Genomic DNA, 25,778 nt, shown 5'->3' on the forward strand with positions numbered 1-25,778 from the left:
CTATATCTAAAAGGCTGCCAAATGATTACATGTCAGGTATTGCACTTCTATTTTGAGTGGCAGTTTACACATTTTGAATTACATCAAGAAGAAATCAATACTATGGGAATCTTAATTTGGTCCACTTTAAATTTAACTTTAAGAACTGCTCATTTGATTGACTAAGCATGCATCCAGGAAAAAAGTAACAAAAAATATAGTCAAGTTATACATTTATTTCCAAAAAAGACATTTGCCCTAGAAGAAAGTAGAATTTATTTAGATAGTTAAAGTCTGTGCAGTTAAAAAAATAACAAAAAAATCAATTTGTGATTATTTCTTTAAGTAAAATATACAAGTCAAGTTCACTTGTAATCTTATGGCATTATTAAACTGGACAAACAAAATAAATACTATTTTTCAGAAATGTGCTTTTATTTGTCTTTTTATGTTTGACAAACATGTAAGTGATATGTCTTCTATAGCAGTTTTCTGGGAAATTAATAGGAATAAATTTGTAAATATGGTAAGTTAATTCTAGTGAGTAAAATTCAAGATTTCTTGCAGATTAATATATTCTTTCCCTTAAGCTTTAAAATACAACCATGGATATTTCATTACTCTTAAACTTGTATTAAAAGATCTCCATTTTTGTTGTCTTAATTCAGTCATTTACAACGTCAATTATTAATGCTAAGGTATCATCTAAGAGTATGTCTAGACTTTATACATATTATTAGATGATACAAATAAGAAATATTTAGAGCTTCTGTTATAGTGATAAGGGCAGACAGTATTTTAAACAAATACTGTCCGGGTTATTTGTACTCTAGATAAGGTCATATAATATCGCCCATGTCTATATATTTGTTTTTCTGTAACCTAGAATACTGAGCTTAAAACTAGCAAAACACTGGGAAACTTATGAAAAACTTCTGTCTGATTCATTATCAGCTTATTATTTGAGTCGGGGAAAATCTGTGCTTTTAATAATTTCCTGCCATGTCTCATTTGTACTTGTTTTTTAAAATATATTTTTCTGACATATCAAGTCATATGTACTTAACATTCCTTTTATCCAAGTAGCTTGATACTATGCAGCTTTGTATATTTTGTGAGCATTCAAGACTCGGATGTGCTTCTGTATGTCTAGATATATAGTTAAAGGTGTTGGTGGCAACGCTTCTACATCACTACGACGTGCCATACAATATAAAATGAGTAGGATCTTTGCTTATGTGTCAGTAATATTTTCAGGGGTGCCCCTTCTATAACATCAGAGATGGTGGCAATTTGGAAAGCTTATAGGGAATGAGAATAGGCCTAGATCATCATTTAATAACTATATTCAGAGATGTATATGCCAGGAATGATTAGTTTCAAATCCCAATACATTGTGAAGGGGGATCTCAACCTTTTCTCTTAGCCATCAAAGTGTAAATATGTACAGATACATGCATTCAGTTATTTGCATTTTAGCAGACTTTATTATTTAATCACATTTTATTTTGCTATGATTACTGAAATTTCAAAGGATAACCTAAACAGTGCTAATAAGAATATTCCAGAAATATATTAATTAAAGATTCATATTTTTCTTATAGTCCAATTTAAAATTTTAGGATTTGCTGATTTTTTGGATGCATTACTCAGTTTTCGATAGCTAGCTAAATGCAGGACCCTCAAATTTTTTTTATGGAAAGAGATAATTTATCTTATAACTAGTTTTAGGATATTTAGCCTTTTCATACTTAGATTATCATTTTATTGTAATAAAATGATCATAAACCTTGTTTATAGATATTGATACAATGTTTTCTGCAATCTGTATTTGGCCTGGTTTTTTATTTATCACAGGGAAATATTATCTTGGTGTTTTAAACTTAAAAATGAAGGGTAGGGTATCTAGGCCACTAAACAGACTCAGCAGACCTTAGTTTAGTAGACTCCACATTATGACCAACAAATTTGTATTAGAACTTTTCCTTGAAGGTAGTTTGATTTTTTTTTCCTTAAAAAAAGTTCCAGAAGCAACTGGAGGAGGAATTATGAAACTCTGAAACTTAGGCAAAAGAAAAATATCTGCATATTTTCGATTTTGATTAAAAAAATGAAAACAATTTTAAAAAAATGAATCAAACATACATTATTAAAAAATTATTTCACACATGAGTTAAAGCCTATTTAGCCATCAGAAATTTTAAGTAAACAATACATGTTTTAGTCAGTTACTATTGTGATCTTGGCAGGCAATAATAAGTGAAATGTTGTGTTTCTTTAATTTTAGATTTACTGCTTTTTAACCACTCTGTCCAGCTTGCTAGTACTGTAACTCAGTAAAACTGCAGCACTGTTACAATCATATCAGCACCACCATGCCTGGATCTAGTACTGTACTTAGTAAAATGTTGGAAAGTTTGCTTCTCTAGTAAAAGTATCCTAGCTAGCTAATGAGATTTACTTGCTTTTTCCCCAAAATAATTTCTTTTATAAATTCTTGAATTCTTCATGTATAAATAGGTCAGAAATTATATACTTCATTCTTAAATTATGTATATATACTATATTTTCAATACAACTTGTACACTTCTTTTAGCTACCAAAAATTTGCAACCATTTTTACATGTAATTTACATTTTTCTTATTTACAGTTATCTGTAGAAGGTTATTGCAAAACTAGTTGTGCAAGTAGATTACACTGTCAATACCACATACCAATCTTTGAAGAAAATATTTGCTAAAAAATAAATATTTCTGCACAGAATATTTCAAAAGCATCATGATTTCATGCTACATTATGTGCATAAAGACTAGGAAGTAGTATGTGTTTTGGTAGATTGTTTCATTTTGTTTAAAGCTTTCCAAGGTACTTGCTGCTTAGCCAGATGTAAATGAGCTGCTTTATATCAGGTGATTGACATTTTCAAGTGACTACATACATTCTATTTTGAAATGTATCATTCTTTAACTGGCAAACATTCTGCTATAATACATTTTCCTGTCAAAATGATAAAATGCAAATTTCAGCTAAAAAGAGGTAATGTGCCTTTAATTGAAATCAGTAGGTAGCTAGGAGTTTAAAAACTAGGAATTACTCAATATTTATTTCTTATTTCTTTAACATTTGGAAGAAGGGTGCCATATCATTTCAATGCTATTATAATCATAGGGGTATTTGAGAAGACTATGTGAAGGAGTTAATTATAAGATTACCAATCCTTGGATTTTATTCATAAAAAAGGATGAAAATGGTGTGGAATTTTCTTATATACTCAAACAGTATATGCCAGTAAGAAAAAAAAGTTTAAATGCTAACAGTTGTGATTATTTTCAATATAAAAACATTAAAATACTGAAGAGGAAGTACAAAGAACATAGGTTAAACACAGTGTTTTAAAACCACAGGTGTGCCAAATTATTTCACATCTTTCAAAATATAAGTAAACTCAGAGAAGTAAGAGATGTAGTGACTACAATTTAGGAATTCATCTGGCTAGCTTTTTAAGAATATGCTAATATTGCCACTTCTCATAATAACATTTTATTGGAAATATTTCTGTAATAATTATTGCAATTCCCATTTAAAAGTTTGATTATGATTGGTAGAGTAAATTGGTCAATTGATTTATGGTTCTGTATTCTTGATATTTCATTTCTATAGATGTTTTCTTCTATTCACAGTAATAACATGTTATTTTTAAATAACTTATTGTTATTCATTGCCCTCGTAGTTTATATAAATAAGATTTGTAATTTCTATACATGCTTTCAGTTATTAATCATACATGTCTTTCTGTGAATTTTCTGTATTTGATATTAAAGCAAGATGTATTTGTACACAAGAGCATGTGATAAGTTATCCTGACCTTGGGCACTGATCAATCACAATACCTAATACTTTGCATTTAAAACCCTATCCTTCAAGTTTGTAAAAGTTTAACATCACTTCATTATAAGTTAAGTAGAACCGCAAGAAATAGCTTTGTATGAGAACACTTGAGTGAGAACAAGGAAGAAGCTATTACACACCTAAAAAACAATTGCAATGCAAATGTATAACTTTATGAATGTTGAGCAAGGCAATATTTGACAAATATCAGGATACTGTAGCAGAGGAAGTTTCTCTAACACTGGTGTTCAACTGCTTTGAGCAACTAGATCTTTGGGAGATATATGAAAATCACTTTGCAGATTGTTGTTAAAGAGTGTAAGTGTGAGTGCTGGGTAGAGGAAAGAGCAATGGAAGTATTATAGAAGACCTTAAGTAGTGCAGTACCACTGTCTTTGTGATGGTGTACAAGTCACACAATGATCTCATAGTTTACTGTGCTTTATGGTTTACAAAGCATTTCTACATATGTATTTCAGAGGATCCTCAACACTCCCCTTCAAGATATATCAGATGTTACTTCCATGTTTATAGTTTTGGGTACTGGGACTCTATGAGGGTTTGTCCCAAGAGTAAATGGAGAAGGTAAGATTTAAACTTATCGAGTCCCTTGCCCTTTCCACCATTCCACATAAGAGCTTAGCCAGTTTAAGCCCCGTGTAATGTGTCTGCAAGAAGGGAGTGACCTGGGTCTGAAAAGAACCATTGCTGCTGTAAAATTTTATGTTTTATAAAAATAAAGGTGTATTTACTTTCAAAATTGTATTTTGTAAATGTGTTTTCAAATACCCTTCTGGGAACTATTATCATGGATCTAAAGAGGCACTTCCACAGTGAGCCAGCTTTTATGGAATACATTCTAGTAGCACTGAATTCAACAGATCATCTTTGCACACTTGACATTTAACATTGATTCAGAGTAGATATGTTTGTAACAAGGAGATTCATACTCTCATTATTGTAAATAATAAATATTACCTTAAAGCTATAAACCTAATAGTGCAAAATATAGTTAAGAGAGAAAACAATAGCTATACTTAAGTTTCTGAATCAAACTTTTTAGTCTTGGTAACAGTTAGTTGGAGACATAGCACATTGTGCAAAAGCTAACCTGTGGGAAATTTTTTTCCTGATTGTTTTTAATTCCATGTCCCTGGATGAGAAACAAAGAATGTAGCATTCATTTTTTGAGCACCTACTATGTGCCAGGCACTTTATTATATCTAGTTTCCTTCTCAAGCTTCTGTGAGGCAGATACCATCATCTCATCTTCAGGAAAAAGATTCAGGGAGGGTAATTAATTTGCTTAAAGTCACATAGATATTAAAGAACTTATATTGCGACCCAAGTTGTTCTGACTGCAGAACCTAAGCTTGCTCTTCTGCATTGGTGATTCTCAAATTTTTAGTATGTATATGCATCATGTGAGGGAGGGTTTGTTAAATGAAGATTATTGCATACCACTCCAAAGTTTCTGATTTAATATATCTGGGGTGAGGCCAAAGAATATGCCATTCTAACAAGTTCCCAGGTCAAGTGGAAACTGTTTGAGGACCACCGCCCCACATCCTGTCTTTCAAGTGCCTCTTTGAACTCACATGATGTAGACACATTTGTTTACTGTAAAAATATGATTAAAAATCTAGCAAGTTTTGACTTCTTTGATAATTCTTAAAAATTTTTATTTGTTATAAGAAATCTACTTAAATATATTGATCTGTTTGGGGGTTTAACCACAGATAAGCAATTTAAAGACTATCAAGTTATAAAGTAGTCAGTGTGGCAATTCGTTTCTAGTAACTGATCGATCTACTGAATTCCTTTAGTTTTTTAAGCCATGAAAACATGTGGAGGAAAGATACTGTTAAAAATAATTTGAGATATGCTGATGAGGTGATACATTTTATCTTTACACAATATAGGATGGGATTCTAAAATGACATTTGGATAAGGACATTTTTCCTAGGCATTTTGGAACTATTGCTAAACATCAACCTCCAAAAGGACCTTGTAAGCAACTCTTGGACACACATATTAAACCTGACTTGACCTACCTTCCATATCTCCTGACTAGAAGAGTAGAAAAGTTCAGCTCTGGTAGCAATATATTATAATGGACTTAAGAAATTATGCCGTTCCAAATCTGCCTCCTGCCTTCTTATGTTTGTTGAATGAATAATTATTAATTAAAAAACCCTGTGAGAACATTGCTTCAGCATTTTTTTTTTTATTCCTGGTTTTCTCAACTAATTAAAGAATGTGACTCCCCTATGGGGTAAAATGATGACTCTAAATTTCAGCTCTTTGGCCGGCAATTAATAACAGCAGGAGATCATCTAATCCAAACAAACTTTAGATTTTAGATGACATTTTATTTAGGTCAGGAGAGCAGGTAACATTATTTTTAAGAGGAATGCAAAAGGTTATGTTAGTGCTTCTAATTACCGAGAAGGAAAGCATTTGCTATGCTGCAATTGTGATTGGCTGCAGCAGTTAGACCTGGCCCTCAGCGGGGTCCCTGAATGAAGAAGGCCTACTGTTTTTGCTACAGCCCACAGGGAAGGTGATGGTGTATTTAAGCATCAGATGTTTGGCTGAGACAGGGGATACATTATGTGCATCAAGATAATTGCATTGGTCATCTGTAAGTCAATTTAACCTTTGAGTCTTTTGACATTTATGCACAACTAATCACATCTGTATATCGCTCAGGCTCCTTTTAAGCTAATATCCTGTAGGAGGGGAATCTTCTTAATACTATCCAACTCTCTGAGAGTTAAGATTTTAATATGAAGAAATTATTTTATGTCAGGAAATTAATAAAAGAAGTTTGTGTTGTGCTAGATCTTAAATAAACTGGATGCTTGCACATTATTCCCCCGTGTTTCTATTCTTTCATATTCAGTTTTTTTAATGAAGTATAAATAGAGCTTTTGTGGAAGGCTGAATTTTATTCATGTCATACCAAATGCTGCAGCTGAGGAATTCACTAATCCATCAATTCCTCACCTGTCAAATCCTCTCCCTACAAATGAACAGTCTCTGGGGAATTCATTCTGAATGTTGCTGAAACTTAGGCCGACAATCCTTATGAAATTTGTTGCAGCTGCAGACATGTGTCTCAATATGGAAATAAAATCCCTAAATAGTCCCCTGAATCAGCCATTTATGGGACTCTCCTCTGCTAAGCACCCATTAAATATTTGTTGAATGAGAAAAATGAAAGCATCAGATAGTCCATAAGTTTGTATATGCACAACACCAACTTATTTGGGAAAATGGTTATAATATATTTTTGTTGACTGGTCATTTTGCCACATGTACTTGAATACTTACATTTTGGTTTTTCAAATCTTAAAGGGAATAAGAACATGTCCACACTTACAGATTGCTTCCCACATAGATTAGAAATTTATGTGACTTTTTAAAAACATATGGGACAATCTAAGGTCAATTCAGTCACATTTTTTTTTTTTTTGAGTCGGAGTCTCTGTCGAGGCTGGAGTGCAGTGGCACACTCATGGCCACTGCAGCCTCGGCCTGCTGGGCTCAGGCGACCCTTCTGCCTCAACCTTCCAAGTAACTGGAACCACAGGTGCGCGCTACCATGCCCGGCTTATTTTTTTGATTTTTTGTAGAGACGAGGTTGCGCTAAGTTGCCCAGGCTGGTCTTGAACCCCTGAGCTCAGGCAATCCTCTCGCCTTGGCCTCTCAAAGTGCTGGAATTACAGGCTTGAGCCACCAGGCCTGGCCTTTAGTCACATTTTAAGCAGTGCAATAGTTTTTATAAATGTACATAAATTGCCTGCATTTGTAGCTGATTAATAGATAAGCATCAAAGGTAAAGCAATAGCTTGTATTTTTATCTTGAAGGGATAAAAACTAACCCATTTAATAATGTCACAGATAAAATGTTTCTTTAAAACTATATATGAGTGTAAGAATTAGTAAAGGACTAAGAAACTACAAATTTCAAAATTTTTTTGTTCAGAAGGAAAAGATATAATGGACCAGTCCATAATAATTTTAAAATTGTACTTGAATTTAAAAATAAAATTTCTTTACTAGCACTTGACAGATAATCTTAAATTAACTTGTAATTCTTTCTTTATCCTAATTATAAGAGACATACGCCACCCCCCAAAAAACAATCTAATAATTGAAGATATTTTAATTGGAAGAGATATTCCATTGTTTGTTCTGACATTCTGGGTTCAATTATATTCATCTTAATCCATCCACAATAAATTTTCACTTAATGTTCAATTAGCAAAGGTGCTTGAATAACTAAACACAACATAAATTTTACTGCTGGTATGTGCATTTTTTTTTTCTAGGCACATTGTTTTCCCACAGATGAGAGTAGAAAGCCATAAAACAATGTATACTTAATGGAAGCTAGTTTTGCCATGCAAATCTACTGAAATTGCACATTTTAAAAACAACAATGTGTGTCCACTAATTTGATTAAAGTTAATATTTCTCTAAAATGTGAATCAGAGGAAAGCTTGTCAGTTTGTCAGTCACATGTTAGAAGTTCTTTAGGAAACCACCCCTTTCCACCCAAAAAAAGCAAAAGTAAAGAAATTTGTGAACTTTTCAAGGTAATGCACCAGTGGAAAACATTTTAGATGTTTTTTAAATGCAATTAGTGACAGAATTTTAAATAGAAAGAACATTTTTTCTCATTAATGTTGATCTATATTCATGCATTTTGGACATAGCTTTCTACACTGTCTGATATTTATAACTAAAAAACTTTGAATTTTTTTCCATTGTAGATGAATGAATGTAATTTAACTATAAACATCTTGATACAGCATATCTGTTCTCACAAGTGACTAAGTTCCTTTTATCCCCCTTGAACTTCTATGAGTTGAGGATCATCTGAATCTGAGTTGCATCCATGAACAGTTTTATCCCTTGGTTTCTTATTTGCTTGGAAGGCATTTTCATAACAAAGTACTGGTTTAGTAAAAGCAGTAACTAGGAGTCTCCATGCAAGAGAAATTGGAGTTTCCTAACATGCACATGATTTAAAAAATAAAAATAAAAAATAAGGTGCCTTGAGATGCTGGCAGTTTTAACATTTGGAACCAAAAGTTCTTATGTATATTTACATCCTAACTGCTCAATTTTAACCTTACAAGCTTCAATTTAGGAAAATATACAGTACTTTTGCATATAATGGTAACTTGTGAGCCCCTGAGTCAAGTAGAGAGGATTTAAATACAAAAAGGAAAACAGCCATTAAAAGCACTTACATTGAATGTGGAGTAAATAGTACAAAATGATTATTTCCCCGGAAGACCGGGATCAGAAACATGCCTATGAAGACCCAAGATTCCTGCAGTGCTTAGAGATGATTCTGGCAAAGAAGGATGCCTAATTGGATGAAGGTAAGTTTTTCTTTGCCGCAGGTGAAGCTCTAAAGACAGATCACTGTCTTGTTTTAAAAGTGAAGTCAAGTTGTCTTCTGAAGCTGTGTTCAGATGCACCCCACTTGAGAGGGATTCTTTGGATTTAAGTTTAGTTTTTTCAAGGTCTAGAAATTCAGGACACTGACAGAAAGAAAAGAAAACATGTTTTTATAATTCACAGTGATAGTCATTGAAAAATTACACTCATGAAATTCTAAATGTGTTTTCTTTCACTATTAGTTTGTATTTGATTAGTGGTATTAACCAACATTTCCCTCCTAAAATGAGTCAAGAAATTGGAGATGGGTTCTCAGCATAGATAATCCTAAACACCTATTCAAGAACTCTTATTATACCCTGATACCAGGCTTTAACAAGCCAGATTTTAAAAAAATATTATTTCACATTGAGTTTTCTGGGTTTTCATCCAAAATTTAAAACACAACAGAAATGGGAAATGTGGTCACTTAATGAGTAAGGGGTCATAATGAGGAAAGAAAAATAAAGTCAAGTCACCCATCTCTAGTCAGATGATATCTAAATCCACTGAAAACAAACAAAAATACATAGTTTTACATGTTTTCCAGCCATTCAGATGCAGATAAATTAATTTCTACTTTCAAATTTGGAGAAGATTATGTTGTTTTCCTTCTGGCACATTGCCTTCTGTTATTAATGTAATTTCATTTCCAGAATGTTTTGCACAAAATTTCCAAACATCTAAAAAGGTTTTACAAGATTGTTCTCTAAATCCTTATTCAAATTATTCGTTCTAGGTCAAATTTCATCATAATATTTAAGTAATTAAGATTAATTCCCAAGATAGATTTCCAAGGGAGATAGACTACTCATAATTCATAAGGGCCCTCTTAGAAGGCTTCAGAGGTAGGATAAAGGACTCTACATTCCTACTATGTAGGAACCATCCAGGTGAAAAAAAAAAAATTAGAGGTCTCAGTGATGGGTGGGGCACAGAGAGAGTACTATTCTGATGGCAGTTGAACTTCAGATCTAATCTGGCTAGCTAGAATTTCTCCTCTCCTTTCCCCTCCTCTCCTTTCCTGAGACCCTGCTCAGCCTTTATTCCTGTAGCAAATTACAACTTTTTCTCTGAAGCACTTTTTGGAGCTAGAACTAGTCCTTAGATTTCAAAGCTATACTGCATTTTAATTCAAGCTGTTTGATTATGGGGAAAATACAAAACAAACCAAACAAAATAACTTTTTCTTAAAAAATCCTGGTGTTTAAAATAATTCTTCTAGGTTCATTGTTCTCAAACTTTTTTTTTTGAAGTTGGAGTCTCACTCTGTCGCCCAGTCTGGAGTGCAGTGGCCGCTCCCGGCCACCGCAGCCTCGCCTGCTGGGCTCCGGCGATCCTTCCGCCTCAGCCTTCCGAGTAGCTGGAATTACAGGCATGCGCTACCACGCCCGGATGATTTTTTGATTTATTGTAGAGATGAGGTCTCGCTGCCCAGGCGGGTCTCGAACAGGGGCTCAGACAATTCACTCACCTCAGCCTCCCAAAGGCGCAGGATTACAGGCTGAGCCACCGAGCCCGGCTTGTTCTCAAACTTTTAATGATCATGAGGAGCAGTGACACACTTGTTTAAAATGCAGATTACGGGGCCCATTTTCAGAAATTCTAATTGAGTAGAAACTGAGATAGGGATGGAAATCTATTTTCTTGCCACCGCACCCCAGGTAATTCTGATTCAAGTAGTCCCTGGAACCCTCTCTGATACACATTCTTGGTTGTACGGTATCTACACTCACTTGTGAGGAAAGGCTGAAACTTCGGTCTGTCTTGATGGATGCTATGGGATGACTGGTTCTCATCAGACGGATGATGGGTCTCTGGTACTCTCCTGCTGTTACCATGCTGTAGGCTGGGGGGACTACAGTGGTTTGTTTCTGCAGCAGCTGCAGGATGGTCTGGATGTCCGCAGTCATTTGGGATTCAAGTCTGCAGGACAGACAGAAGTAGGCAAAGATAGTCCTGAAATAGTCTAGGATTCCACGAGCATTAGAGAAAATTTCAGCACCACAGACAAACAGATTTATGGCCTTGCTTTAAACAAGAAGGACAGGAGAGGGAGCATGGAGATTCCTTCCTGACCGGCATTCGCTTTCTGTTTCTCACTAATGAGTCTGATAAGACTATTGCTTTCCTGCTCATATTAAGAATTAACAGAAAAGCAGATGAAGGGAATATACTACCTTTTTCTAACCTTTAGAGACTTCAAATTGTAAGACACTGATAATTTACTTTTAATTGGTAGTTTTGTCTTTGCTCTTTAATTAGATTTTACTCAGTTTCTTTTGAGTATTATATTTCCTCTTTAAAAAATAGGTTGGTAGCATATTTCTTTTATAGTTGCAGCATCCCATATAATTCTTATATGTTTTAAGTACATATTACCATTATTTAACCTTGCCTCTTTCCTATTCATGTTAAGTATTGTATATTATTCATTGTATTCTTTCTTTCAATTTAATGCTGCTAAATGCTAAATTCCATTCCCATCTACAGATCAGGGCCTTTGATATTTAAGATGCAGATCAAATTTAAAAGTTCATTTGCTTCTATGACCCATCTGGCCTGCAAAATACCAGTCTATTTTTTTCCTCAAAGTTCACAAGTAGCCAACTAGCCTGTTAATTTCATTCTCATTTTAAATTAAGACCTATGGGAAAATAGCAAAATATAATTGGTCAGATTCTTCTACTTTGCATGTGCTAACAACAGCATTAAATACAGAGGGAATTTTGTGGGCATGAGAACAGAAAATTTGGACCATATGCCTCTTTAGAATATTCTTCTAACTCTTCACTTATTTGTGCTTACTATTTTGCTTCTGAGTTTAAAAAAGCAAAGAAAAGGTAAACCTTATCAAAAATATTAAAATCACATAATTAATTTTGTCCAATTAAATACATGCTATATTTATGGAATTCTTTAAATTAGCCTGTGATTTGATAGAGAACAAAATAAGCCTGGAAAACATGAGAAAAGATTATTTTTCTTTTTAGTTTTTGATATTAACACTCCAGATCTTCCTTCCAAGAATCATAATAACACAATGCTCTTTCAGTTTTCTATAGTTAGTAAATATAGCCATATAACGTTGTGTCTTCTAAACCAATAACTATAAATTAGACATGACTTTGCAAATGTCATTTTTGCACATGTCACAACCATACCCTGAAACAGGAAAAACTGAGTTATCAAATGGTTTATTTATCTCCTTGTTACCTGAAGGTCTGATCTAATATTTATGGTACCAACTACAGGAGCAGGCCCATTATTTTATTGTTATGCATCATTATTTTTCCTTTCACTTTTCAAGGCCTGGCTTAAATTTTATCTCCACCCCAAAATCTTCCTTTACTTATTCCATTCAGAATTGCTTTCTTTCTCCTCTGAGTCCCCAAAGAAAATTTTACATTCATACTTCATCATAACTATTTCTGTACATATTTATTCCATCATTAACAGCATTTAGTTGGAGTGGCTTACCCAATGTTTGTTACACTGCATGTAAAAGGATTTAGGGGTAAAGACTGGAATAATATCTTCAACAACAATGGGGACTCAAGACCCCACAGAGTGTCAAAAATTATGGTGATGTTTTTGAGTCCTATAAGATCATCAAACAGCAGCAGTCTCTAGTAAATAGAATCTCTTTATCATGGGTTCTACTTATTTGAATAGTCTCTATGGGGGCAAAATCTATTGGAAAGTGAGCCTTCTGCATCACCATGTCCAGTAATTGCAACATGGTGCCATGAGTGGGACTCATGCACACAAGAGCATCATGTATACGTGAAGTGGCTGGTGCAGGGCGAGGACAGAGACTGTTCATGTCAGCATGCTTTAGATAACAGCCATAGTCCACTTCTGTCAACAGGACATAGTTTTTTGCTTTAGGAAAGCTTTGCCTGGGAAAAATAAGACTAAGCCAATAAATAGCTTTGCTATTTCAGCAAATTTCTATATATCAACTCATTGGAGACATCAGTCTGCTCATCTAAACAAAAACTTCTTAATCAGACAAACTTTATTTATCAAGACTTGTTTCAAAATCCTCAATTCCCTGGGCCCATCAATCCTGAAGTAGTCTATGATAAACTTTGCTCAATTCCAATAAATCAGTCCCCTACCTTGAGAGACCCAGATTTCAAAGTCCTATAAGTATTTACTTTTCACTTCTGCGACACCACTGAGACTCTGTCTAGATGGCAGTCTCCCATTCTGCAGTAATTTTGAAGATGTGATTTTGTTTCATTAACTGGACATTTGATATCTTGGGTAGTTCAACAAAGAGGAGCTTTAGTGAGAAGTTTCTTTACAATGCATTGGGTTGTATTTTTAAGTTTTATAATTAGGGTCTATTGGCTTAATTAGAATGGACTCTTCCATTGAGACTAAATAAGGAGGAACTTAAGAATAATAACAGATATATATTTTTTAAATCCAGCTTTGTCTTTAAAACAGAAAATAGCACAAGTTTTAGAACTTTTTCTCTGTCAGTACAGTTATAAATCTGTATAAAGTAAATATATTCATCCATTCATTCAAAGACTCACAACGAACCAGGCACAATGTTAGGTAGGAAACTGAAGGAAGAACATGGTGATGAATAAATGTGGAATCTAATCTTGCAGTGCTGATTGGAGCTGACCACTTAGGAAGAAAAAAATAAAGGTAATGCATAAATAGCTGTAACATTAGGTGAAGAAAGTGCTGAGGGCGACACTAGAGGCATACAGATAAATTGCTCTGGGTGTGCAATGGAAGGGGTCACTACTAGCTGTTTTTACATTTCCTAGGGCCTCCCTATTCAAAGCGTGATCCTTAGACCAGCAACGTTGGACATTGCTGGGAGCTTGTTAGAGTGTGGAATCTCTGCCAGCTCCAGATTTCCTGATTTATAATTTGCATTTTAACAAGATCCCCAAGTGATTCAAATGCACATTAAAGTTTGAGAAGCATGGCTAGAATCAAGTGTTAAAGATTTACCTAACTAGGTATATCTTCAAACATAATATATAAATATGCACAAACATTTATTATGTAAACCTTTAACCCTACATATAGTTTAATCAGCCATTACAACAGAAATGCAGCAGCAGCAAAGACTATTCATCTATATGTGTTTTTATTGCATTGTGTACTTAATATTTGTATTTAAACAAGACAAATAGTATAGGAACTCACAATTCTACATCTGAACAAATGCCAAAGCCAAACAAGGTAGACTCAACTCTAGAAAGTGTCCCAGGGTTCTCTCTCCGCAAAGTAGAAATCTAAATCAAGCTGCCTTCTTCAAACTTGTTTTTCATACTTTTACCTTCTAGAGCTAAGTGGAAGAAAGTGGTTCTTAGAGGTAACAGTGTGTTACAAATGTAATATTTTGAATCTTAAATCCAGTATAGACACTGCAGAATTAGGCAATAAATGTTTGCAAAAATATCAGATAATAGAAAAAAATTAGTCAAAGGAGAAGTAGTATATTGGTGGTAGTATCAACAGAAATAGCAGAGCGAGGCTTTCTAAAAGGAAATGATGTCTATCTGGGAATAAGCACTGCATGGTAGTATGTGTGCTGTTGTAAACTATGTGCACATCCATGGAAGTAAAAGAAGACAGAATTTTAAAGAAAAAATGAGGAGGATTACATAATTGTTTTGAAATTATTATCCGGGGCTTCAAAGATTTATAACAAGGGTAATGCAGTCCGAGATAAGGCAGGCAGTTGCTGGACAGATGCCCTTGCAGAAGTAATTTTTGTGTAAGATTGTGGTGGTCTTGCTGCGAGTTTGTAACTTGTGCATAGTCTTTGTGATGGTTTTTGTTGTCAGGCATAAAGTGTGAGAATCTTCTCCTCACAGTCTTCCCCAGCTCTATTTGTTAGGGTTTTTCTAACATTAATGACTTGATTTGACTTTGACAATTTTCACAGTAGTAATTCAAACCATCTCAGAAAGTACATTAAGATGTTGGGAATGCATAAGAAAAGATCTAATTACACTTTTACTAGGAAAAAAATTTTGTACAATAATAATATACTAATGCAATAAAATGACAATAACAATGATTATTATTGTGCGGTTGCAAATCAAATAGGACTTAAATGAATGTGCCCTTAGAACTTTACACTGTCATCCTTGGGACACACTGAAAACAAATGTTTTCAGCAGTCTTTGATTCTAGCAGCAATAATTGATACCATAACCAATCAACAAGGGGATGATAAAAATCTAAATTTTAATCCTAAAGAAATGTCCAAACCAGGAAATATGTGCCGAAAATATGTATACACATTTTAAGAGATGTTATCAATGTCTTACTCTTTGAAGTTGAGTTGAATTATGGTGGCAATGTGTAGTGTGATGTTTGCCCAACTGTGCTTCTGCCATTTTCTTTGACTGTCCTGTCTGCCACGTGTTGACACTAGCATTCATTTGATTAACACCATCTTTTGAGCAAACATCATACTTAAAATGTGTATACATTTTTTTGGCACCCCATATATGTAGAGTAGGAGAATATATTCAAATGAACACCAGTAATAGAAGTGAAGTTGATAATCAAATTTTACTTAGCAGCAAGTACAGCAATTTTCTTTAGTATAGCCCAGGTGGTCTTCATGTATAATATTTTCATTCTTACAATAGCGTTGCAGGTGAGTCAAAACAGAAAACAGGCTAGAGATGTTTAATGACTTGTCCCAGTAATCCTTAAGTCGTTAAGCAGTGAGGTTAAAACTTTTACCTAAGCTAACTAGTTGTAAGTACGGTGTTAGCATTGTGCTAAAGAAATCACTGTTGCCTCTGTCATTCATCCATTCATTCACTAACTTTTTCAACAACAACCTCAAACAGTATGGACAAAATGCATAAGAAATATTAAGCACAGGCAGTAAGTAAATCAGTAGTTTATATGATATAGGCAAAACTCATAGACGTGGTAATTAAAGACGAGTAAGCAAACTTGTTAGATATGGCAGAATTCAGAAGCTATATTAAACAGAGACAGCATGCTAGTCACCTGCAAGGCATACCAAAGATACAATAGAAATATGATATAGCAAACACGAATGTTGCTTATACATAGAAAAAGATGGAAAGAACAAATTACTCTCATGATACCTCTGGGTGAATATCTGTCATCCCCACATTAGGTTGCCCATTGGTGACACCCAGTATTGTCTCATTTGCTCCACATGTTCTACCTACAAAGGGCCAGTATGATGCATGGCTTTGAGCAGTTGTGTGTATTTGTGTATTTGTGTGTGTGTGTGCATGTGTGTGTGTGTGTGTGTGTGTGTGTGTGTGTGTATCTCTTTGTGCAAACTTCAACTCTGGTCCTTGTAACCACACCATGGGCAGGGAAAGCTGTTGTGACAGATGGCACGAGTACTTTGTAAGTCAAGATTCAGGCAGTGATGACCACTTGTATACCTAATCCTGAATTGTACCCCACATCTTTGAAAACAAAAAAGATGCAGGTAGTGAAGTCCTTTTATCGTGCTTGCACTTATTTGAAATGTGTTAATTACCCCATATATTTTCTCTCTTATCTTTTTGTGTGTTTTAGGTTGATTAAATAAATCTTGTGATTTGAATATTTTAATTTAGCTCATGTGGTTTTCTTTCTGTCACCACTGGGATACCTTGCCTGGGTGGCATACTTGAAAGCTAATATTGGATCAAGGCAAATTCCTTTTTTTTTGAGTTGAAGTCTCACTCTGTTGCCCCGGCTGGAGTGTAGTGGCATGCTCACCGCCACCACAGCCTCAACCTGCTGGGCTCAGATGATCCTTCCGCTTCAGCCTTCCAAGTAGCTGGAACTACAGGCATGTGCCACCACATCCTGCTAATTTTTTATTTATTGTAGAGATGAGGGCTCGTCAAGTTGTCCTGGTTGGTCTTGAACCTGTGGGCTCAGGCAATCCTCTCACCTCGGCCTCCCAAAGTACTGGGATTATAGACGTAAGCCACCATGCCCAGCCAAGGAAATTCCTAAATGCAACATAACTAAAGCAGGTATATCATACTTATTCATATTTTTTTTCTGAATCTTTTTGACCAATTCAATTTTAAATAAACCATACAGACTTGGGTGAAGGGATTACTTTTTCCCTAAAACCGAAATTTTTATTCCTTATGTTAAATGATGGCTTGCAGATTTGGGTGAAGGAAATACTACCTCCCTAAAACCAAAAGCTATTCCTCATGTTAAATGATATGATATTGGTGGTAGATCAAAGGTGAAGAAAAAATGAAGACGATCTGGGTTTTAACTCTGTGGGATTTTCAATTCAATTGCATTTTTGACAGATTGACAGAATAACTAAATATTTAAATCATTTTGCCAGTATTTTTAAGATGTCCTAACACATAACTAAATTACCAGGACCATCCAAAAAAGTGTAAAAGGAGATTAAATATGGAAGAATTTTAGTTAACAAACCAAATTATTTTGAGGGGAAAAGAGGGAGTTTTCTAAGGTAGCCAGTGCTTGTGATATATTAATTGTATAAGTAAAGAAAAAATAGAATTTATGCTGCCAGAAGTAAATAAATACTTCCTGCAACACAAATTAATAATTCTGTTAATTTCTAGTCTTATTTGAAGTAAATGCATAAGTAAAATATGGGGTTATAGCAAGAGGAATTTGCCATTACAAGGGGTAATGCTGGACCCACCTAAGGGCTTGGGCTATGTTCTCCTTTTGCCCTGCCACTCTGTATACCTGTTAAGTTGTTCTTGAAGCAAATCTAATCTTTGCTCCACTTCCCCATAGGTGAGATCACTTTCAGTTTCAGAGATACCCCAGGCAGCTCGCTGAAAGGCTGATGGACTAGATTCTTCAGGCTGGGTCTGGGCATTTTCTTGTTCCCAGTTCTGAGAGTCAGTGATATCTGTGGGAAATAGCAAGAGAGATGTCAGTGTACTTGGGTGCCCCTTTTCATCAATAACACACAGATATGCTGGAAGGGATCTTGGAGCATGACCTGAGAGACAGAACCAGAAGAGTTTAGGGATTGTGTCCAGAGGCCACGACCTGTTGGTGACAGAGTCTCATTCTCACACTGTAGGTCTTACTTTTTGTGTCCATTTCTATATGAATAAAAACATATAACAGGTCATGAGTCTTGATTAAGATTTTGTCTTTTTCTGTTTATGCTAAAAAGAGATAGGTATGGTTGAACCAAAACTGATTAGAGAGCAATTATTTTGTGCTTTTATATTTGAGAGGAGATAGTACCTTCTGTTCATATTGCTTTACCTAGGATTTAGGGCTTTTTCCCACTGGATAATTTGTATACTTTATGATTTAGAGGGGGCCCAAGGAGAGAGCCTTGAAGGAAGTGCTGACCTTCAGGGGTATTCCATGAGGCCACCCCAACTCAAATAAAACAAAAGAACCAGATATCATTACAAATGGGGAGAGTCCAAAGTCCTCTAGTTCCAAGCTACAGTTTCGTGTTTGCAACCTTCCTTTTGCTCTTGTCCTTTAATATAATCACATTGCTTTCTAATATTTTTTCTTGTAGTTCTTTTATTTTGAATATTTTTAACGATACTATACTTTAAAACAAACTATATCTTTGTTTAAGTCTACTTTTCCAATGATCTATTATGTGCCAGACACTCTGCTAAATATTAAAGATGAGGAAGAAATAGGTCCCAAACTTGAAGAATTCCATCTAGCAGGATTGTGATCATTTTTCATATTTATTTTCTGATCTTCTTTTAATTTATCATTTCTTCTATGATCTATATTTTCAAGCAATCAATCCTTACGGGCAAATATATACTACTTCCCCCCTTCTTTTTGTCATATAATTTTAATACTTTTGCTATGCTTTCTTAACCTCTACAAAATGATTAAAGAGTTAGAAAATAAAACATTAAAAAATACTAGTGGAATTGAAAGTTTATTTCAGAAACAAAGAAGGAGCAAAAATTCTCCACTGGGAGGGATGCAAGGAGGGTAAGGACTATGTAAAGCTGTTTCATTTTCACATGGAAGAGTTTTGAATTACAGAAAGTGATTTTCATTTAATAGACTTAAAAAAAATAACTCAACAAGCAGCTATGATTAAAGACTGAGAAAAGTTATTATGTAAAGTTAAGAAATTTACATTCTTGGCTTCTGAATTAGGCAGAATTAGCTATGATTTTGGAAATAGGAAACAGGAACACAGAACTTCTCAAAGTTCCTTTCTTTCCTACTGTTTCTCCAAAAGTACACTCAGGTAGCTCAAGTACACCCGCTTTCTTCATGTAGAAGACAAAAATTTAATCTTTCTTCATGCTTTTTTCTTTTATTATCTTTTATTATTGAATTCACAGAAATTTATCTAATGACTGCCTCTGATCTATAATTTCTGCCTCAGCAAAGTGAGACTGTAACAAAGGAATTAGCACAACAAGCAACAGCATTAGAATAATATAAGATCAGAGTTCCTTGTTCTGTGGAAATGGCTGACAGGCCTCAAAGAGCTCGCTGTGAATTCCAGAAACTCTTCCTGATTTGACTTTCTTACTATATGAGATCCTGGTGTTTTGTTTCATTTTTAAAAAGTGATAGTTTATCATTTCTTTTGATATTTCACCAAATATGACAAAATGTAATGAACAAAAAAATGATATTGCTGGAGCTTTAAGTAATTTATCAACAGATTTTTCACTGAGAAGTGTGATTTATTATACACTGACATTTGAACCTACTTAAAATGCAAAGCAGTAATATAATACCTTAGTGAACTAGTTTTTCAACACTGGGTCAACAATGCAAAAAAAACATTCAGAACACACATATAAATGGTTTGGTGAAGTTAATGCCTGTCCCTGTCTAGTCTCCTATTAGCCAGTTAATGTAGAAATGTTTCTTCTGAGAAGACAACAAGAAATGATGGAATTGAAGTTACATATTGTCCTCATGAGTTTTGTGCCAAGAAATTTTACAGAATTTCTGCTTATGTTTAAAGCTCTCTCATTTCCAAATCTAATAAATTGATTTTTCAATGACAATGGTGAATCTCATGCAATAAATTATGGAGGATTATACTTTTTTCTTCAGAGTTCAAGAAAAAAATTATTATCATAGCAGAAATGAATAAAATGAATATTGTTAGACAGAGGCTTCCATGATTATAATTTATTCTTTTATGAAAATCTGGAGCTATGTGATTAGCTTGTTTTAATGCAAAATAAAAAATGAAGAGTTCAAAGGGGTACTCCTGGTTAGTGGTCTTAATCAAATGAACATCCTTGTGGACACTTTCTAAATATAGCTCAAAAGAATCTGCACTTGGTTGCCTTGGAAAATGTTGCCATAGTTGCAAGACACATTTCTGGAAATGGATGAACAGAAAGTAAACATTCACTTTGCTCTGAGTATACAATTTTCCAAGAGTCAACTTTTGACCTCAATCTAAGTAGGAACAGAGTCTTTTTTTTTTTTGAGTTGGAGTCTCACTCTGTCACCCAGACTGGAGTGCAGTGGCCGTTCCCGGCCACTGCAGCCTCGACCTGCTGGGCTCCGGCGATCCTTCCGCCTCAGCCTTCCAAGTAACCGGAATTACAGGCATGTGCTATCATACCCAGTTGATTTTTGATTTATTGTAGAGATGAGGTCTCGCTGCCCAGGCGGGTCTCGAACCCGCGGGCTCAGGCAATCCACTCACCTCAGCCTCCCAAAGGCGCGGGATTACAGGCTGAGCCACCGAGCCCGGCTGGAACAGAGTCTTTTTTTTTCCCATTTTACTTTTGCCTAAATATGCTTCTCTGTTGGATTCAGTATGACAAATGCCAGGAATATGAGTGAGTAAAATTTTCTGTTGATGGTGAAAATGAAATTTGTGGGAATTTAGTGATTCTAGCAGTTACAATATACTTATTGAAGATCTTGAACATTACACAGTATTTCACCTTAAAAATCATTAAGGAGTGAAATTTGCAGTGAATGAAGTTTGAGAATTCTCCATTAGTTAATGATATTAGTAACTAGGTGTCATACTGGTTGAAACTATATGACACCAAGTATATTTATTCAATTGGCAAGCATATTTAGCTACACATTTTAAAGATAATTATTTATTACTCTAATAGAAATTTCCTTGTAAATTTTTTGAAGTTAAAAATTTATAAATATTAAAAATACTTTTAGAATACTATTTTTTAAAATTTTGCATGTGAATTAGTCAATTAAAAAGAATTGGTAGAAGTGGCAAAGAAAAATATATGAAGGGCATGAACATTTACTGTCAGTGAGAATCACAATACAGTCAAATGTATATCTTTAATAACTTGTCTCTTGGACTGTAAGACTCTTAAGAAAAACAAGCACTTTTTATCAGTCCAACATTATGCTGACTTCTGGAGATAGTAGAGACGGTTCATCAAACTTTTCAGAAATTCTGACTTCCATGATACAACCTGTTTCTATTTTTAGCACTTCCCAGAATCCATTTTCATAAATAACTAAAATGGTAGATTTGGTAATCACATTTAATATTCCATTCTTCCATTGTGATAAATGAGGTACTATTTTCATTCACTTCATCAAGATTTTAGATTGTCCCGAGAACACTTGCGTATATTCTTAGCTTTCTTCAGTGTGGGGGTCATGGAAAAAGCTGCTTTAACATGATTGAGAAAGTCACTCTGGAACAATGTAAAGCCTAAACATCTTAGACTCAGTAATCTTTTGTTGTTGGCTATAATTCTTTGGAATAATGGTGATGATGATAAGTAGTATTAACTTACTCTGTGCCATAATTTGCTATCCTGCCAGACCAAGAGTATCCTACTTTTTTCTTCATTTTTGTTAAGTTTGCTTTAATGTTGTATACCTTCTTAATATTTACATTTTTATATATGCAGGGATATAATCAGTGGCCAAATTATTGGACAATAAAACCTGTGAGAAAATATTAAACAGGGTTCAGAATTTTATTTCAGATAGTAATTTTAATTTACACATGATGTTTAATAATCATAACAACTAGTTGGTTAGATAATATTATTTCTATTTTAAATACGCACACACTGAGTCTAAGTGGATTTGGTCAAGTCACTTACCCAAAGAAATAAGGGGAGTAAGTGATAGAGCTGGGTTTGGAGCCTAAGCAGTCTGATCTATACCTGTTATTGGTACTTAATAGTTAGAGAGCCCTAGTTCAGCCTATGTTGTGCTAAAATAGTTGTCCTTCCATGTGATAGTTCTTAAAGTTTTCCTGCGTTTCCCATTCCTCAGCATCAAATCCGCATCATTACCCGTCTCATTCATATTGTCTGCAACACAACCCATACATTTGGATATTTCTTTTGGTGGGGTGCCAAACAAATGAGTCATATTAAGAGCACACTTTATTTCGGGACATTTCTTCATTCTTTCTCATATTCCCTGTAAAATTACATTCTTTTTGTCATGTATTGTAATGTGATTGCATTGGCTTTTCATGCTAAAATACTATAGGGCTGGGGATAAGAAATGGGTACAGAAGTTACATATAACAACCAATGGGTTAGCTCTCTTAAAACACTCATTGATGCTCTCTTCCCATTGGAATCTCTACAGTAGCCTTTCCTGCAGTTTCTAAATGGCATTATGTTAAATCTGGTTGGCCACAAAAACCTCCATGTTATCATTGTTTGGGAATAATTACCATTTGTTCTAGAATAATGCAGATGTTTCATAGTTGATCTGAAATCTGAACTCTTTGCAAACATTTTATGAAATGAAAAAGATTAGCTTAACATGTGTCAGTACGATTCTTAATTCATGAAGTAACCATTTTATGATTAGCACTGAAGAGAGAAAACCTGACTCCTGATTCTTGATTACCTTTGCAAGAGTGACTTCTTTTATCTATGTGAATTCTTCCTGAGATGGGCACTGTTTCTTCAAAACCAAGCCCAGATGCTTTCCCTATTCTTGGAGAAGAATCTACTACTCCTGAGAAGAGTGGCTTTTGTTCATCATCAATGGAGGAGATGAAAGATGATGATCTGCTTTTTTTTTCTTCAAAGTGTTTCTTCGAATTCTGATAATGTCTTATGGTATCCACAGAGTCTTCAGGATCATTTGTACTGTTTTCTTTGCCAAAATCTATCAAAAAAAGTCATTTAATTGCAGATAATCAAATGTGAGACTGTATGTATATTACATTATCTAGCTATTTGTAAACTACATTTTTTCTATTGATAATATAGCTACTTGGAGACTTTTTAAAAAAATCAAGGGTATTAGATTATCTTAATGAAATAAATTATTCATTCTAAAAGTAAAATCATATTTACAATAGTAATATGTTTATGTCCTAGCACAAAAAAACAAAACAAAACTGTAGGATGACTTACAAACTTTTTAATACATGCTCAGCAGTCATTTGTATTTTTAGAATCTAATACACTATTTCTTTAGGCAAATGAAAAAGATAAGGGAAAATATGTCCTAATTTTAAAATATCACCACTATGCAGCTTGTTATTTGTTTGTTATTAACCTCATACCCTATCCTCTGTTACAGAGTTTCACACTTTGCAAAGGACAAAATCAGAAGCCTCCTTGTAGTATAGGTTGGCAGGATAAATTTCAACCTTAGTTCAATGCATGTAATGGCCTTGGCATTTTAGGCAGTTTGGTTGTGTAGCATATTGCAAAGAATATAAAGCTTAAATACAGTAATTAAGGTATGTCTTACCTAATTACATTAAAGCCCATAGTGCATATCTGCTGCTTTATACTGAAATGTCAGGATAATTTCAGCCCTGAAGGTTGTGTTAGAACATATTTCAGCAGGAAACACTCAAAGAGACAAATTCCAGAACTTATTTCTATTAGTGTCCTGGGAGACAGTATAATTCTCCATCTGGTTCCTGCTAATAACTAACCAACAAAACTCCAGAAGCTATATCAATTTCTAGAGAAATGGTGAAGACAGTGTCCCCATCTACTCTATGCCTGGGTGTGCTTACTTGGTTATTTATAGAAGGCCAAATGAACCGATGGAAGGCCACTCCAGAGAAACTTCCAACTGTTTAAAAAAATTCCCATATGGCATAGAAATTCAACAAAGATTTTTTTCCTTTTTTTTTTTTTAAATCATAATTTAAAATTTGAGAAGCCAGAAAGCAGCCCAAGGTAAAAATGGATAAAGTTTAAAAATCAGCTTTATGTAAAATTGTTATTGAGGAGTTTATGTCTGTCAATTAAAGTTAAATCTAGCAAAAGCAGATTGCTTAATTTATTTTCTTTGAGATTTCACACTTGCTCAGTGATTTTATCATTGCTGAAAAAACCACAGACTTTGCCAATCCCAGTATTATAGACATCATTGATTACTCAGGGTTACTTTTGTGTCCCCACTCAATCACTAATCTAATTGGTTATAAATATTCAGATCGGATCGTCTTAAAACTCTTTTCTCTTCAGAGTCCTTGGGAGCTTAAACCTCTAAACTTCATTCATCTTTCTCCCTACTTTTTTTCAACTTCTTCCCTTCTCCAAAGACCTCAGAAGATTTGATCAGTGTTCTCCTTTTTGAGTACATAATTTTATTTCTCAAAAAATTACAGTTACAAATGTTAGGCTAGTAAATATGATTACAAAAAAAAAAACAAAAAACAAAAAGAAAAGCTTCATTCTTATAAATTATCCTCACACCTGATTAGTGAATTGTATCGGTTTGCTGCTCCTAAGTAAACCATTTTGTAGTCCCTGACTTGGGCACCAGTGGGATTCAAATCAGCTCTGGTTTCTCATTTTTTAAAAAATGATTTTATCTTAAACACTTTCATGAAGGTTTTTCCATGAGTCAATCATTTATTAATATACCTTCAATCAATGTGTGGATAGTGCTTACATGGATATTTGTAGTGGCTGTACATCAAACTTTAATAAACCAACATGTCTCTTTGGAGTGAGAGGTCTTAGGAGTTCTCTGCAAATTTTTAAATCCTTACTCATGAGAGATTTCAACTCAGTATTTGCAACATATGGTGAATGAGAAATTACTATTATTTAGTTCTATAGGAAAATGAAGCAAATTGTTTATGTACATAGGATCTTAAATCCTTCAGCAAAAATTCTAGATAAAAGTAGAATCAGGTAAAAGAAGAAGAAGTTTGATATCCTTGAAATTTTCCAATTTGTAAGGAGAAAAACCCCACCTGTATTTCTATGTTCATTGCTGCTGGACTATCATCCAGATTGCATGAACAATTTCTTTGATTCAGCCTTACTAAACTATATTTTTCCATTCCATACTAGATAAATTAAAGCTTCATTTTCTGCCATATGAAATGAAAGTTGAAATGACAATCTATTTGTGGATTAAAAATGGAAACTGTTCAGGCTTTGGCTGGAAAATTGGCGGATGTAATACGTACATGAATTTGGACAGCTGAAATGTATTATAATCAGCCTCCAGGTACTTCTAACTTTTGACGGACTGTTCCATTTTTGCCTTT

General features: G+C 34.2%; 1 protein-coding gene across 1 annotated transcript in view; it reads right to left on the reverse strand.

Annotated features, from left to right (window-relative positions):
• Positions 1-8,656: 8,656 nt before the first annotated feature.
• Positions 8,657-25,778, reverse strand: part of KCNH7 (potassium voltage-gated channel subfamily H member 7) — a 138,676-nt gene continuing 121,554 nt past the window's right edge. The window contains exons 10-13 of the mRNA XM_008054082.1: positions 23,153-23,404; positions 18,047-18,215; positions 11,062-11,251; positions 8,657-9,429 (exon numbers count right to left, since the gene is read on the reverse strand). Coding sequence (XP_008052273.1) covers positions 9,163-9,429; positions 11,062-11,251; positions 18,047-18,215; positions 23,153-23,404 — 878 coding nt within the window. The 3' untranslated portion in view covers positions 8,657-9,162. The remainder of the gene's footprint in view (positions 9,430-11,061; positions 11,252-18,046; positions 18,216-23,152; positions 23,405-25,778) is intronic.

This window comes from Carlito syrichta, unplaced genomic scaffold (assembly GCF_000164805.1).
Source record: "Carlito syrichta isolate Samal-C Ts95f unplaced genomic scaffold, Tarsius_syrichta-2.0.1 Scaffold289015, whole genome shotgun sequence".
In the NCBI taxonomy this organism is placed as follows: domain Eukaryota; kingdom Metazoa; phylum Chordata; class Mammalia; order Primates; family Tarsiidae; genus Carlito; species Carlito syrichta.